Source organism: Grammomys surdaster, unplaced genomic scaffold, assembly GCF_004785775.1.
Source record: "Grammomys surdaster isolate TR1022 unplaced genomic scaffold, NIH_TR_1.0 372, whole genome shotgun sequence".
NCBI classification, from domain to species: Eukaryota; Metazoa; Chordata; class Mammalia; order Rodentia; family Muridae; genus Grammomys; species Grammomys surdaster.
Genome location: NW_021604791.1, coordinates 8,486,192 through 8,502,384, shown reverse-complemented (window position 1 = coordinate 8,502,384; position 16,193 = coordinate 8,486,192). Strand labels below are relative to the sequence as shown.

At 41.8% G+C, this 16,193-nt stretch overlaps 1 protein-coding gene across 1 annotated transcript in view; it reads right to left on the bottom strand.

Moving 5' to 3' along the window:
* The window catches only part of Scfd2 (sec1 family domain containing 2), a 294,533-nt gene extending 278,566 nt beyond the window's left edge, over window positions 1-15,967 (bottom strand). Inside the window, exons 1-2 of the mRNA XM_028780824.1 lie at window positions 14,994-15,967; window positions 6,494-6,662 (exon numbers count right to left, since the gene is read on the bottom strand). Of these exons, the coding sequence (XP_028636657.1) occupies window positions 6,494-6,662; window positions 14,994-15,831 (1,007 nt within the window). The 5' untranslated portion in view covers window positions 15,832-15,967. The remainder of the gene's footprint in view (window positions 1-6,493; window positions 6,663-14,993) is intronic.
* Window positions 15,968-16,193: the final 226 nt, after the last annotated feature.

The window sequence follows — 16,193 nt, the reverse complement described above, 5'->3', positions numbered from 1 at the left end:
CTTTATGTGGAAGAGGTATAGGGGTATGAATGTGCAGCCCTCATGTCAAAGACACAGTATCCCAGCAATTACACGCAAGAACATCTACCTGCAGGCTCTCTCTGCGTAATGTGTTATTCAGACATAATTCTGAAAAGTATATACGTTAAACATAGTTCTCCATCACAAAACAGATTATAATAGCTCTGTTATTTTCAATCATTTCAATACTTTATACTGGACACTTTTATTCTTTAATTTTCAGAGAAGAATCCATAAATTATTCATAAATTCTGCTTTTTATAGCTGCAGCTGAGCTCAGAGACTCTTTCTTTTTCTCCACTTCTACAAAAGTAAATAAACAAAAGACTAACACCAACCTTGTAGAGTTGCTTTTGAATAAACTGTGACAATGTATCTTAAAACTGTGGCAGGAAACTGCATTTGTTTTTGCTTTTTTTTTCTTTCAAAGTGAGACAAACAATAAAATGCATTTGGAGGAAGAATACTTGTTAAAAGCAGACAAACAAAAAACCCAACCAAGCAACATACATGCATGAATGCACCAGTCCAGAGCTAGGGCATAGCTCAGTGGTCAAGTCCTGGCATGCACTATGCATTAGGTCAACCCTCAGCATCTAAGTAACAAAACAGTCTCAGTCCAAGGCTTGGAAACAAATCAGATAGAGACACAAGACATAGAGACACAACATACAGTAACATTTCAGTCAACCATGAACTACATTCAGGATAGTGTCCCTATCAAATGACATTTTTACAAAGCATCATTCACACAGCTGTGGTGATGTCAGATGATACTGTGCTGTCAGTTACAGGAAAGCATAGTGCATGCAGTTCTGCACGGTACCTGATTCTTGATGATCACAGGAAGCACTGTTAGTGCTTTCATTTACTTTTATAATAAGTTACTTTTATCTTTTTAGACTATATGCCTTGTTTTTATTTTTTCTGGATGGGGGGGTGCACATACATGTACTACTGCACTTATGTGGAGGGCAGCGGTCAGAGGACATTTCAACTTGCAGAAATCCATTTTTCACCTTGAACATAAGAGATCTATCAGGTTGTCAGGCTTGGTAGCAAGCATCTTTCCCATCTCTCTTTTCTGTCTCTCTGGCCCTCCTTTTTACAATATGTGGTTAACACAATGACTATGTTTTAAAAATTCAATAAGTATAACGTAGAATGCTCAAGTTGTTTGGCTTGACCTTCTCTAAGTCCGTAACTCATCCTATTCCCAGCTCCTGCTCTGGATGTGTAAACGCAGCATCCACCGCCATTCATGCACTCACTCATTTGGCTTTTCATTCAATATCTCAAGTTCCAGCTACAATTCCAGGTAACAGGTCATAGTGTGGATAAAACTGACAAGTACCTCTACTGTTGGATCTCTCTCTATCTCTCTAGTAGACAAACAGAATGAGAACATAGACAACTATAATAGAAAGAGAAGTGCTGAAGAAGAAAAATACAAGTGAGACAGAAAATACAAAGTGCTACGCCAGACAGCAAAGGACTCGCTGAAAATGAAGAAAATCTTGGGCACATTCATGAGGAAAGAAGGATCCAGGAGCAGAGACCATCAGAAGCAGAGCACTTGAGGCAGGACACTACGCAGCTTATACAAAGAACAATAAGAAAGCCAGTGCAGCTGGAAAGGGGCATGAGGAGGCCAGAAAGAGAGGACCTACAAAGCCAGGTACCTCACAATCTGGAATCCATTGCAAGTCTTGGCTTTCACTGGGAAGAAGAGGAGGAACAGGTACAAAGGAAGAACAGGAGTGATGGGCACTGTACCAGAACACTCAGCAGCCCTGGGCCAGAACCAGGTGGCGTGCATGGAGCTGGAAAATCAGGGAAAGGTTGCTAAAGATGCTAAAAGACTAAGAGATTAGAAAGAGCGGGACTTGGAGCCAAGATCAGAAACCTGCTTCAATAAAAACAGGATTCTGCCTCCTTCTTGTCAAAACTATTTCCCATAATCAAGAGAAAGGTGGACAGGGACAGCAACACCATGCTGTAATGTATTTATGTTCTCGATTTCTCATTTGCATTGGCAGGAACTTCAATGGCTGTAATTGCAAACAGCCTATTATGAAAACTGTATTACCAATAAATTTTTATTGTAAAGGCTTATGTCATACTTAGAAACTTGATTTTTAAATACTATTCCACTGCAGGCATGTTTGGTGCCAAGTGCTCATCTGTTCTGCATTTCATCCTCACTCTCCTTCCATTGAGAAGCTTCTGGAGAGCTGTCAGAGGGAGTAGAGGCTATGCTACTGTGGTGGACATATGGTGCATGCTAGCAAAACTGTGCCTTATTTCAATTCCTCCGTGGTGGACAAACCACTCAGTATAACTTCTTCACTTGTCCAAGCAGTTGAAACGAAGCTCCCACTTAGATCCCAGTTATTGCTGATACTGATCTTTCTCAGTGTGCATCTCTGCATCTCTGCATCGTGCATCTTTACAGTGCACATCCACTGTCACCTTCCCTCCAGCCCTGCCCTTACTAAAAGCTTCTACTTTGAGCTGGAGAGATGCCTCAGCAGTTAAGAGCACTGACTGCTCTTCCAGAGGTCCTGAGTTCAATTCCCAGCAACCACATGGTGGCTCACAACCATCTACTATGAGGTCCAGTGCCCTCTTCTGGTGTGTCTGAAGACAGCTGCAGTGTACTCATAAACATTACATACATACATACATACATACATACATACATACATACATACATATGGGTTCTGCTTTACTCAGACCCCTCTAGAAGTCCTCTTTGACATTTGGGGGTCACACTATCATCTTTGGATAGCACTTAAACTCATTTTTATAGTGTAATGAGAAGAAGAAAAGGACACCAGTAAAGGCAAAGACCACTTAAACAGACACAGCCTGAATATGTGTTCAGAGGTAGGGCTAAGCCACAGCAGAAGCTTAGGGAGAATGACTTTGTTTAAAATGAAAGGGAAGGCATGGAATTCATTTAGAGCAATGCCCTCATTTTATAGATGAAATAACAAGGTGCAGAAAACGTGTCAGCACAGCTTTGGTTCTGAGTGCCTGGAGGAGACAGTGATTCAATCTAGTTTAAACTGGAAGGTGAGACTGAACCTGGGTGTGGAGATTCGAGGACTGCTCTTCCTTACAATGGTCCTCGTCATTGACCTTCCTGCAGCAGCAGTTTGAGGAGTCCTGGGAGTTACGAGAGAAGCACAATAGAGAAGGAGCCAGGGTTTAACTTGAGTCGCTTTTAGAAAATGAAGACCTACCTAAGCAGGAAGATATTCCTTCTTACCCATTTCTTCAGCTGGTCTCTGGTGAGGGAAAAGGCACGTCAGGACAGGCCCAGTTAAAGCCCTGAACTGAGCCTGACTCAGAGTGGATGCTAGAGAGTTGAGATAACCATGCTGGCCACAGTCGTGACGGATCCGAGGCTGCCCTCACCCCTGTATCTGTCCTGCCACAGGTGTAAGAGTTCACGTGCTTCCATGTACTCTAACCAACTCAGCTCCTCTCACTGGACAGCCTTTTCTCAGGAGTTTACTTGCCCGTTTCTAACGACTCTAGGCTTCTACATAAGCAGTCTGGGGAAACTGTGAGCACTGACTAAGAGCCAGCCCTTCACCACTCCCACTGCACCTGATACCTCACGGCACAGGACAACTTCACTGGGGATTCTAATGGGGGATGACAGAATCTATCTCACACACGTGAGAGGCCTTAAATCAGTTAACATATCTGAAATGGTCAGAACCTACATAACAAGTCCTCCCTTAAGTGTGTTCTATGAAGAAAGGGCTTCTCTTGTCTTGTCTCTCCTTTTAAGTACAAACTCCAGTTATCTACAGAGAACAACCTCCCTGTCATCCCACAGGATCTCAGCACAGTTCTTAGTATAAACAGCTCCCAATCCCCACTGGGCAAATGGAGGACGGCAAATGTGAACATAGATCCATCCCACCAGTTTCTGGAATCTAAAGCCTTAGCAGAATAATTAAAAGACAGAAATAAGTTAAAACCCAGTCTCTCTGGTGTCATAGCCTTTAAGAGGCTTCTCCTGAGCTTTTGCTCCCTAGACCCTGACTATTTGCACCTTCAAAACTTTAATCAACATTCTTACTTTGATTTGCTTAGCTGTTAATCAACTTTAACAACCCCCTCTTTCACTGAAATATGAAAATAATTTCAGCTCTTCTATTAAAATTACCATGAACAAACAGGACTCCTTGGAATAAATAATAAATTAGCTTTATTTTTATGTCTTACTGAGTCTCTGAGTCTGGTTAAGAACCGGCTCTCCTCTGGGCCCCTATGGACAGCACAGAAGGGAAGAGAGTGGCTCTGAAATCAAACACGCTGGTTGCTTTTCCAGCTCCACATCTATGTAATTTACTGCCTCCTTACCTCAATTAGTATACCTGAAAAATGAGGGAATCTTCCTCATTGGTTTACTGTAAAACTTAAAATGACTCCCCCTTAGGGACAGCTTGATGTAATGAGAAATGGAAAATGTTAAAAGAGCTGACGGCAATGGTGCCTGCAAGGATGTCTCTCTTCCTTACTGTCATGGCATCAGGCCCCAAGACTCTCGCTCCCACATCCTTTGCATTTGATGCCACTTCCAAACTTCCAGACACAATCCACTCAAGGCACATGCTTCTGTGAGATAAACCTTTCTGCAGGAATGACCTCCTGGCAGTTCAAGTCATGTCTATTCTTTTCTACTGTGTAGAACTCATGACGTCACCACCGCCACAACAAACATGTTCCACGAAGACAGAAATGCTGGCTTACCTTCCTCCATGTCCTTATCCTTCTTAGCTCATAGAGAATCCTTACCCGTTAGCCTCTGAAGACCCTCCAATCACAAGGACCTTGGGAAGAGCTGCAAGTTCTTCTCTAGTTCCTCATTAGTTATATAGGCGCAGAGAGAAGACAAGTCCCAATCTTTCCATTTTCTTCCCACCTGTGATGGTTTGTATATGCTTGGCCCAGGGAGTGGCAACATTAGGAGGTGTGGACTTGTTGGAGAAGGTGTGTCACTGTGGGCATGGGCTTAACATCCTCATCCTAGCTGCCTGGAAGCCAGTCTTCCACTAGCAGCCTTCAGACGAAGGTGTAGAACTCTCAGCTCCTCCTATACCATACCTGCCTGGATGCTGCCATGTTCCTGCCTTGATAATAATGGACTGAACCTCTGAACCTGTAAGTAAGCCCAATTAAATGTTGTCTTTTATAAGACTTGCCTTGGTCATGAAGTCCATTCACAGCAATAAAACCCAAACTAAGACACCACCCTAGGTATCAGCAAAAAGGTTGAAAACTTTAGATGCCAGAAATTATTCCAAAATGATAGAAAATTCCAAATGTATCTATTACAATTTAGATTTTAAACCATAATGCCAAAACATCCTGTTTTGTTTAAAAAAATAAAATAGATAAAATAAACACTTTTATTTCATTACTAATATTTTAAAAAACAAAAAGCAATACCAGAGGCTGGAGAACTGGTTCAGTTGGTTAAGAGCACTGACTACTTTTGCAGAGGACCCTAGTTTGGTTCCAGCACTCATAGGGCAGCTCTCAACTGCAACTCCAGTTCGAAGAGATTTGACACTTTCTGAACTCCATGGGCATCAGGTATAGTACACATTCATTCATTCATTCATTCAGGCAAAACACTCACTCACTCATTCATATACATACATACATACATACATACATACACACACACACACATACATACATACATACATAAATGTAAAAAATGATAATATTGTGGATGAAAGGCAAAGTTGAAAAGGTATGACATGTTTTTATTGCCATGTCTAGAGAAAAGTTCTTTCTGTTTTTGAAACACTATATGACTTACAGTGCATATGGTCTTTGTTTGATTTCTTGAAGTGTGTGAAAAAAATATACCTAGAAACAGAAACATCACCCAGTGATGCCCAGAAGCATAGTTTTTAAATATAAAATACAGCACTGACTCATAGCTACGTGGGCTACATTTAGTCATCCAAGAAAGGCAAGCATGAAGAGAAACTGGAATCCCAGACTGAATTCCTATAAAATGATCTATCAAATGGAGATCCATAAACAGACTCACTCTCTGATACTGTTGAACGCTTGTTACATATGAAGGCATTCTTATAAAATACCATACTCTTCGACTTACTATGCTTAGTAGGTATGATTAGTTATATATTTAAAGGAGGTATTTTTCCTAACTATTATCCATTATGAATTTTTCTCCTGGAGTAGTTTCATTCGTTCATTCTTTCTTCTTTTAAAAGTAGGATCTCATGTAGCCCAGGATGGACTTGAACGGAATAACTAGTGATGACTGCAAGCTCCTGAGACTTCTGCCTTCATCTCCCAAGCTCTGGAATTACAAGTTCGTTTCTTCTCTACAGAAATACTCAGTCTTAGCTAAGAGAAAGGGAAGAGGAGAAAGAATGAGAGAAAAACAAAAGAAAGGCACATGTCTTACTTGGATGGTGCGAGGCAGCCTGGTGCAATCACGTTCTGGTCTTCCTCCCCAGCCTGGACAGCAGTGAGCTCTACCATGTTGACCATCACATCGCTCGTGTGGCCCGGAAGCTGTGGAAGCACTGAAATGATCTTCTCGACTAAGTTGTCTCCATGGTGCCCAACTGCTCCTGTCAACCACACAGACAACTGTGACTCAATGCGGACATGGAAGTGTTCATTAGATGACAAGCAAGTGTGAAGTCAGAGTGGACATGGAAACGTTCACTGGATGGTGCTTTATAATGCATGTGCCCCTCCTAACAAAAATGACAGATGTTCAATAACAACAACTTACAAGTTTGCTCTGTCACATAAACTATGTTCTCAATTACCTAGCAAGTCAACCTTATCTTTGTGATGACAAAGGTGCACGCACTCTAGTTCACCTGGTACCCACCATCTCTAACATAGAAAGGCAACCACAGGCTCTCACTACATATTTGTTGAAGAAGGGGAAGAATAAGTGGACATATGGTATCAGCCTAGAGCAAAACATTTGCCAACGTTTACTGAATGCTTTCTGTATACCAAGCATTGCTCCAAGACCTGCAATTATAGATCGACTCCAGGGGAAATGGATGAATGATGGGCTGAGGGTGTAGCTTAATTGGTTGATTAAGGCATAAAGCCCTGGTGATTTTCAATACCACATAAAACTGAGTGGTGGTGGCCTGTGCCTGAAATCCTAGCACTTGGGAAGTGGAGGCAGGACAGTCAGAAGTGCAAGATCATATTCAGTGAGTTTGAGATCAGTCTAGATTACATTAGTGAGAACCTATCTGAATATTAATATTTAAATTATACTAATAAATATACTCTAACTGAAATTCAAGACAGTGATACAATTCAATGCTTCTTCTGTGAAATTTAAGTTATATGTCCAAAACCCATCAGTGCTTAGAAGGCATTACTCCAACCATGGATGCGACTTGGTATAGCTACAAGTCTGGTTCCCTTCCAGTCGGCTTGCTCACATGGTGCCTCTCTGTTCCTCTATATTCTGGCATGTCATAGGAACGGTACAGAAGAAAGCCAAATAAGAAATCCAAGAAGTCATCATCATTACCATCATCATCCTCACTGCAACAACTAATATGTGTGAATGTCTCTGGTAATTTCTGATGTTAAAGAAGAGCATTCTTGTGCCACCAGAGTACCCTTCATTATGAGAATAACAACATTTTATTCACACTGTCTGTGGTTTACAGATGTCTCGGAGCTGCTTGTTGAATACCAAATGGATGTCTAGGAGCCAGAAAAGTACTAGCAATCTAGAACCAGGGTCAGAAGAGTAAGAGAACTGTATCTTTACACTAAGCAGAGATACTAGGATATTCAACTGCATCACAAATATTTTTTTTCTCTATCAGTACCCTCCTCACTAAATGAAAACTTTTATACATCTCCACTTACCACCAAGATAACTCTTCTTTGAACCTGATGCTCAAATTTTGATCTCTTCCACCAAGGCTTTTTTTTATTTTTCTGTCATCCATAATTATTTGGCACAAACAGGTGTCTGTATAACTGTTAGTGTGGTATATGGTTGCTTCTCATTGCTTCATCCTAACCCATACACAGGAATCTTTGGAAAACTACATTTCGTTAAATTCCCTGCAAACTGAAAAGTATGACATGCCTCTTAAAACTCTCAAAACAGTCAAGAGTCAAGATCTAAAATGGCTGTTATTTTGTAGAACCAAAGTAGCATTTGTTTTATTAACGTATTATATACTAATATCCCAAATGCTCAAAGTAAAGAAATGATTCTTTGTTTAGTTTTCCTTTTTTTTTAAGTATGGGATCATATTATGTAGCCTAGTCTAGTCTGAACTAACAATCCTGCTGTCTCCGCCTCCAAGAACTAGGACTGTATGCACCTGGCATTCCTCTCACCCATGGGAGTAGTATTACTTTGTGTTTTCAACCTGTGATATATGTATTAATGCAGTTCTCTAAACTATTGTCTTCCAGAATTTCTAAACTTTCTATAGTGAATACATATCCTTTCAATAATAATTAAAAATGTAATTCATTCTCCCTCATCTTCCCATATTTGCTCCCTGACTTTCCTTCTTCCTCCCTCTCGTCCCTCTCTCTCCTTTCTGCTCTCTCTGGCATATGCATACATCTAATTCTCAAGTAACTACATGTAGTCTATATTTTTTAACCCTCAGAGCTTATCAACTGTCTCTTGAGGGCAATAAATTTTCCATCTTAGTCATCACTGTCTCACTAGTACCTGCAACAGTGCAAAACACAGTGGACGACAAATAAAGGTTTACTGGGGAAAGTATAAGGTGATACCATTTTCAACATGGTGATGGCAAAATGATAAGAAAACCATCTGTATTACAAGCATGCTATTAACTATCAAATACTTGAGCAAGCATGGTGACACATGTAAGTAATCCCAGACCTTGGAGATGGAGGCAGGAAAATCAAAGATCAAGGTCATTTCAGTTACATAACAAGTTCAAGTCCATATGAACAGCTAAAAAAAAAAAATCATACACAATGTTTCTATTATTTTTTGAAACTTACAATTTCACATATAAGTTCCTGACTCATCTAATGGTAAAGTATCAAGACTCCAAAACATTACTAGTTTATCATATAAATTGCATAAAAAATAATATCCAAATCAAATATTAAAAGTATATTTCCTTTTGCTCTCTAGATAAAATACCAATAGAGTAATTTAAATTGAAATCCAAATCATTTAAGTCATTCCAATAATTTCCAAATCATTTCTTGATCTTTAGAAGTCTTTAGTATAATCTTTTGTTGGCTGCAGCTCTCACTAGCTATACTCCAATCTAAGCCACAATTTAATTTAGGAAACCTCAACAAATTCTGGTAACCATTATTCCATTACATCAACAGGCAAGACATCCCCAGTTCCTCAAACTTGTTGCATCCAGAAGGATGAATCAGTAAAACGTTTGAGCACTGTAACTGAGCATGCTCCTGGATGCCAGGATGCCAGGGTCAAAGCCAAATACCTAATGGACCTGTGCCAATAACGCCACCAGTACTACACACTTCAAACCCTCATCAATTCAGGGTTGCTCTGGAGAAACAAATACTGTATTCCACAACATCAATGCATCACGCCCACTCCATTTCAGTATTCTCAACACCTCTCAGAGCCACAACATCTACACCAACACAGCCATAGACCAGCATTCATTTCCCAGTATTAAGTAACTTATGGTCTCAGCAAGTGGAAATTTCCTTTATTCAGAAGTGCAAAGTGTTTAACATTTAAACAACGTAACTTACAACACACACTTTTATGAAGTAAAAACTAGCTCTATATTACTGATATAGAACCAAAACATCATATTCAAACATCTTTGTAGCAAATGAAATTTGAGGCTGATAATATTCAAGATAATTTGGATGATTAACCAAAAGATACCCAATAAAAATTTGCATTTATAATTTATACACTATAACCCAGTGACAGACCAATGTAAATTACAACGTATTACAATCTACCCTACAAAGTCTACTTGAGATTTTCTATAGGAAAGTCTGTCATAATTTTGAAATGGAAAAGAGATGGGACAGCAAGATGACTCAGTGGAAGATGGTGCTTGCCACCAAGCCTAACAATGTGACTGCATTCCCTGGAACTCACATGGTTAATGTAGAGAACTGACTCCTGCAGGGTGTAGAAATTTCTTGGCTTACACTATGCTAAAGGGAGATTATTTTCAGATAGGACAATCTTGGATCCACATACTAGAAGGTAGGCAAGCACAGAATCTCCCAGAGAATAATCTTTTCTCCTACTCTGGCTTCATCACCTCACCAACCTATTGCTATTGCCACCTACCATCTCATACAAGGGACCTCGCCACACTTGGGACATACCCTCTACAGTTGCAGGAACGCATTCCCTAGGGAGATGTAAACATCTACTGCCTCCTTATAGAGCACCAGTGACAAACCAAAGTATGATCCACCCAAGTCCAACCTGAGAAACCATGGAGTTTGTTGGGGTTACTTCCAGAGCATGCATGAAGGTTGACAGGAGCACAAGTGACCCCAAAACTACCCCATCACAAAAAACCTCACCCCAGCACAGAGGATGACTTCCCCATCACTACACAGATGTAGTGTTTCCTTTCACTCCACACACTCTGGCACCTCCCAGCCAGCAAGTGCCAAAGTCCCACCCCCACTCCATGAAGAAGCATCAACAGTGAACAAGCTCCACCCATCTTAGGGGTCTCCTGCAAGTGACACAGCTGCTCAGATGACAACAATGACTGTTACACTTGGAGGGTAGCACACCACAGTACCAACACCAGCACATACGCTCCCAGCCCTGGACTCTAGGAAACTGGCCCTGCTCACCTCTTCCAAAACACTTAGCGCTGAGTGTCGGAGAAAGAGCGGAGCATGCAGAGCTCCTCTCTTGAGCTTATCTCTATGTATGTGAGACATAGTTTAATGATTTTTAAAGTCCCTTGTCACTTATCACACCTCACAATCTCAACATTTTCTTGGGATTCATATTGTCACAGTTCTCATGGGTCTTTGACAGAAGGCCTAAATTTTTCTCTTTTATTTGTTGCCTTGAATCTATACCAAGAAACCTATTTATTCCCTTTCAAAATTTTCTCAGGATCTTAAAATGTGCCCTCCCCATACTCTGCCTGCTTTCACTACTAGTTTAAAGGACACTATAGAAATAAGCCAACTAATGGAAGCATCTTTAAGATAGAGATATTAGGTACAAACAGCCCTTTAATCCTAGCATTCTCCAGGGTGAGGAAGGCAAATAATAAGTATGAGGTTGTCTCACTTGGACAGTTCAAAACCCAAAGGGTAAACTTAGAAATTTAATGAAATACTGAAAGTTGGAAATATACAACACTGTCATACATGGCTAACTGCTTACCATCTGTGTGTTTTGTCTGACTGTTTGTTTGGTTCATAAGAAACAAATTCTGCGGCTTAATTTTTCTCTTAATGACTCACCTAACTTGTAGAATGACCAAATAAGGTAATGTGAATGTCGTTTTTGATCCATGAAATATTTGCAGCAATATGGTTAATTGACTTCATTTCGCTTCACAAGCTTTACCATGTGGCCCCAATGTACCAACCACACAGTGTTCAAGACATATGATACTTACAGAACACCCATTACATGGGTGAATGGCCAATGGTGCAAATGAAACTCAGAAGCAGTTAGAAAGTGTGTTAAACTTGGTGACTGTCTAGTTCCCAGTCATTCAACAAATGCTTATTCCAGGCTGGTGGCACAATGCCTAAAATCCCAATACTCAAGAGGCAAAGGTAACAAATTCACAATAAGCCTTGGCCACATAGTAAGTTCAAAGCCAGTGGGAGCTACTTAGTAAGATCCTGTCTCAAAGCATCAAGCTCTGTAGTAGAACATTTTGCCAAGCATGCAAAGGGCCCTGAGTTCAATACCCAGCAATGCATTTTATCAATCAGCAGATACATAAATAAATATTGACATAATGTTTTCAAGTAACTGTTCCAACCACTAGTAAAAAACCTAGTAAAGTAGAACGAACACACACACATTCTCATGAAGAGAGGACAAGATGCAACCAATTATTAGTTCTGGGTAGTGGTCAACATTATGTTGCACAAGGCAGGAAGGGAGTAAGAGAGCAGAAGGGAAGGTCTCTCTTAGGAGTGAGAGACAAAGTCCTATGGAGTGAGTGGACATTCACTGGGACAAGGTTGGAGTGTTTGAGATAGTGTGTGAGAGGAGATAAGCCGGAGACATCATGTGTAACTATGAACACTGCTGCTTAGTCTTTGTCAACTTGACAAACTATAGTTATGTGAAAGGAGGAAACCTCAACTAAACAAAAGCCACCATTGGATAGTCTTATGACATTCCACTGGGGCATTTTCTAGATTAATGACTGATAAGGAGGACCCAACCCATTGTAGGTAGTGCCAATCCCTGGACATGTTGTCCAGGGTTGTACAAGAAAGCAACCATTAAGAGCATGGTCCCTGTTCCAGGCTCCTGCTTGTGTTTCTGTACTGACTTCACTCAGTGATGGACTGTTACCTAGAAGTTGAAACCAAACAAAGCCTTCCCTCACCGAGTTGCCTTTGGTCACCATGCTTATTATAGCAACTGAAAGCAAACTAGAATACATGAATACTATGATAGGAGGACAGATGGGGTAAAGCCAGCATGCTAAATTTATGGCTGAATGATGGTCCCACACAGGAACATCATGATGAGTATTCTCTCTGTCTTTTGTACTTTCTATTTGTAACTAGGTGTGTGTGTGTGTGTGTGTGTGTGTGTGTGTGTGTGTGTGTGTGTTTGCTGAAATATTTACCCTTGCATGTGCTTGTGGAAGGCAGAGGTGGACAATGCATGTCTTTCTTTGTAGCTCTCCATCTTTTTTTTTTGTTTTTCTGTGGTTTTTTTTTTTTTTGCTTTTGTTTTGTTTTGTTTTGTTTTTGATAGTCTTGCTGATCCTGGAGCTCACTGATTTGCTAGATCTGCCTTTCCATGCCACCAGGACCACTGACCAGAACTGTGTTAAAGGCGCTCTCACACCCAGGCCAGCATAGCCAGCTTTTAAATGTGTTCTTAAAACCCAAACACAGGTCCTCATGCTCATGTAGCAAGCGCTTCACCCACCAACCCACCTCCCTATCCCTAAATTTCCTTTCACTCTTCGCTTTGCTCTATTGTACTACAGGCTACTCTGAGGTGTGGGAGGAACAAAGGAGTGCTGTGACTCAGCCATGGCTTTGGTGACACAGAAGGCACAGTGACGCCAGGATCTCGGGAAGTTTTAAAATCCAAAAGCCTAAAAGACTAGAAGTCAAGTGACTGTGGAAACAGCTCTCTCAAGCCGGCTACAAAATGAAGCCAAATGAAACGAACGTGAAGTCAGGTGATCATGAGGAGTCAAGAAAGGATATGCTGCACTCTGAGAGAAGGAGAAAAATGATAGAGGTGCTCAGCGGAAGTGTACCCACGAGAAGAGAGAAGAAAGAGCATGAAGCTGGTCAGCATAGGTAAAAGTGTTAGGAAGGACAAGTGTTCCTTTGTAATATGAAGTAAGGAGAAAATATACAGAGTGTGTCAGAGATTTGGTGATGAGGAGGTATAGAAACCTTCTGTGGGCTTATGTTTTCTGTTTTGTGGAATTCCCCCCTCTGGGCATGGCCTGGCCACTGCTGCCCCTTTGAATTAAGATTACCTTCAGGGTACCCTCAAAAGATTGAGCCCACTAGCATTTCCTCAGAACTACCATTTAGTTTACTCTTGATTTTATGATCCTAAAACTCATCTAATTAAGATAAAACTTCAAATATACTTCTTACTGTCTTTTATAACATCACTCAACATTTTTTTTCTAACCTGAAAAGCGAATGGTTACTGATATCAGTTTTCTGATTGTTCTTGGTGACAATCAGAAATCATTTTGAGTGGCTAGCACGTACTATTATTGATATTGAATTACATCTACTTAACTAAAGAAAAAAGTTGACCTCTGAAAATAAGTGCTCACATCATGAATCAGAAAGCATTTTTTTCTTGACCTATTTTAAGGTTAGATTTGTCCTTGCACATATAAATAATTATTACATTGCTGCGATTTGAGATTGCTATACAAACTTCAAAAGAATGAGAGCTGAGAATAAATCAATGCATTTGAAAATACTTTCTACAATTCTTTTTCCATCTTCTCACATGTACATTCAGTTTCACTTTTTAAAAATTACTTTTACCTATTGATTTGTGTATGTGTGGGGAACGATGCATGTCCAAGCCACATTGTGTGTGTGTGGAGATCAGAGGACAACTGGAGGAAGTCAGTTCTCTCCTTCCACCATGTGGGTACTAGGAAGCAAACTAAGGTCTTCCCTGGAGCAAGCCATGTGGAGCAACCCAATACTCACCAGTCCCTCCATGACCTCTACATTAGCTCCTGCCTCCTGGTTTCTGCCATGTTTGAGTTCCTGTCCTGATTTCCTTCAATGGTGTGGAAGTGTGAGCCAAATAAACCCTATCCTCCCCGAATTGCTTTTGGTCATGGTGTTTCATTACAACAATAGAAACCCTAATTAAGCCAACTGGTATCTGAAAATTTCTAAGAGTCTCAGGTGGTGACAATTTCCTCCATGTCAAGGTCATCTCATTTTTCCAGTCTCTTGGACTAAGGGCAGTTGTATTATTGAAAGCAATGCACACTAAAGCTATATTTGCCCAGTTACAGCAGTTAACAAATAAAATTGTGCTTTATCCACGTCCACCCTCCACCAGCAAAACGAAACTCCAGACGCTGTCAAATTGGGGACGGATTCATTTATTTCATCTTCATATTGTCAACCTCAATATGAGGCCAATTAAACATATCCGCTGAATCAATGAAAAGGCCCTCTAGCTGGGAAAGTGAAGATGAAGAACTCCCAGAAATCCCACTTACCTGTGAGATCCAGAGTTCTATCCACAAAGACCACGGAAGCCCTGCCTGTAGCAGTCTTTTTCCTGTTCTTGGCAGGGGCATAATTTGCCAGATCTGTAGCGATGACCCGACTGAGGGAACCTACGGCGAAACACTCCTCTCGTACCCCTAGATGTTCACACAGAGAACTGAGGCCTGACACGAGGCATCTGATGTACAGGAGCAGCTCTGGGGTTAGGGCAGCGGCATCCACCTCGCCCAAGCTGTTCAGCCTCCTCTTGTCGGGTCTGGCACTATTAAGAACATGTACATCCTGAGGTAGCAGTGGGAAAAGGGTAGCAAAGGCTGGAGTAAAGGCAAGGTGGGGAGCAACAGGGGCGAGCAACAACGGGACGTGGAGCACCTCAGCCGTGTAGTTCATGTTGCCCATCCACTCACAGAGCTTCTCCTCCAGCTGTTCGAACACCGGCTGCTGCCCCTCTAGCTCGGCCGCTGCAGCCGCTGGTACATGGTTAGCAGTGAGGTGGACTGCGTGGCTCACGGCTGTGACCACCACACAGTGCTGAAAGTGACTGCGGCAAATGATGTCTCGTAGAGTTTCTACTATCCGGCCTTTCAGCAGGGTGCTCAAAACGAACACCGCCCGGGGCTGCTTGGCTCCGCCGCCAATTGCATGGGGTTCAAATTCCCTCAGGTGGCACGCAGGACCCTTCACCGCCTCCAGAAGTCTGCTTGATCCGCAGCTCCAGTGCAGGCTCTCCGCGGAGGCGGCGTCCAGGTAGACCACCGACCACTTCACTTTGGCCAGCACCTGCTCCCAGCCTTGCTGGGCAAACGACAGTATGCCCGCGGCGCTCATGATTCGGTACCCGCCGGCTGGCCAGGGGTCTCACCGGCGGATGGGCAGGAACTTCGGTCAGAACGCAGCGCTTCCGGATGCTGAGTACCTTGAGACTTTTGACAGTCAACACAGTCCACGTGGGCCGGTCAATGACGCTCGGTCTGTGCGCGCGCGGTGATGACGTCTTAGGCGCTGATTGGCCGACCAAGCGCGCGGGCTGGTGGGAGGAACATCTACACTGGTAGTAGAAATGGGATGTGCTTAGTGGGTCAGTAATCCCTGAAAAGCTAGAGGCAGCAGCTTTCAAGGAAAGAATTGAAATGGGTTATGTTCGTTCCTCTTTGTCAGCTCACGTCGCCTTTTCCTCCCAGTTAAGAATT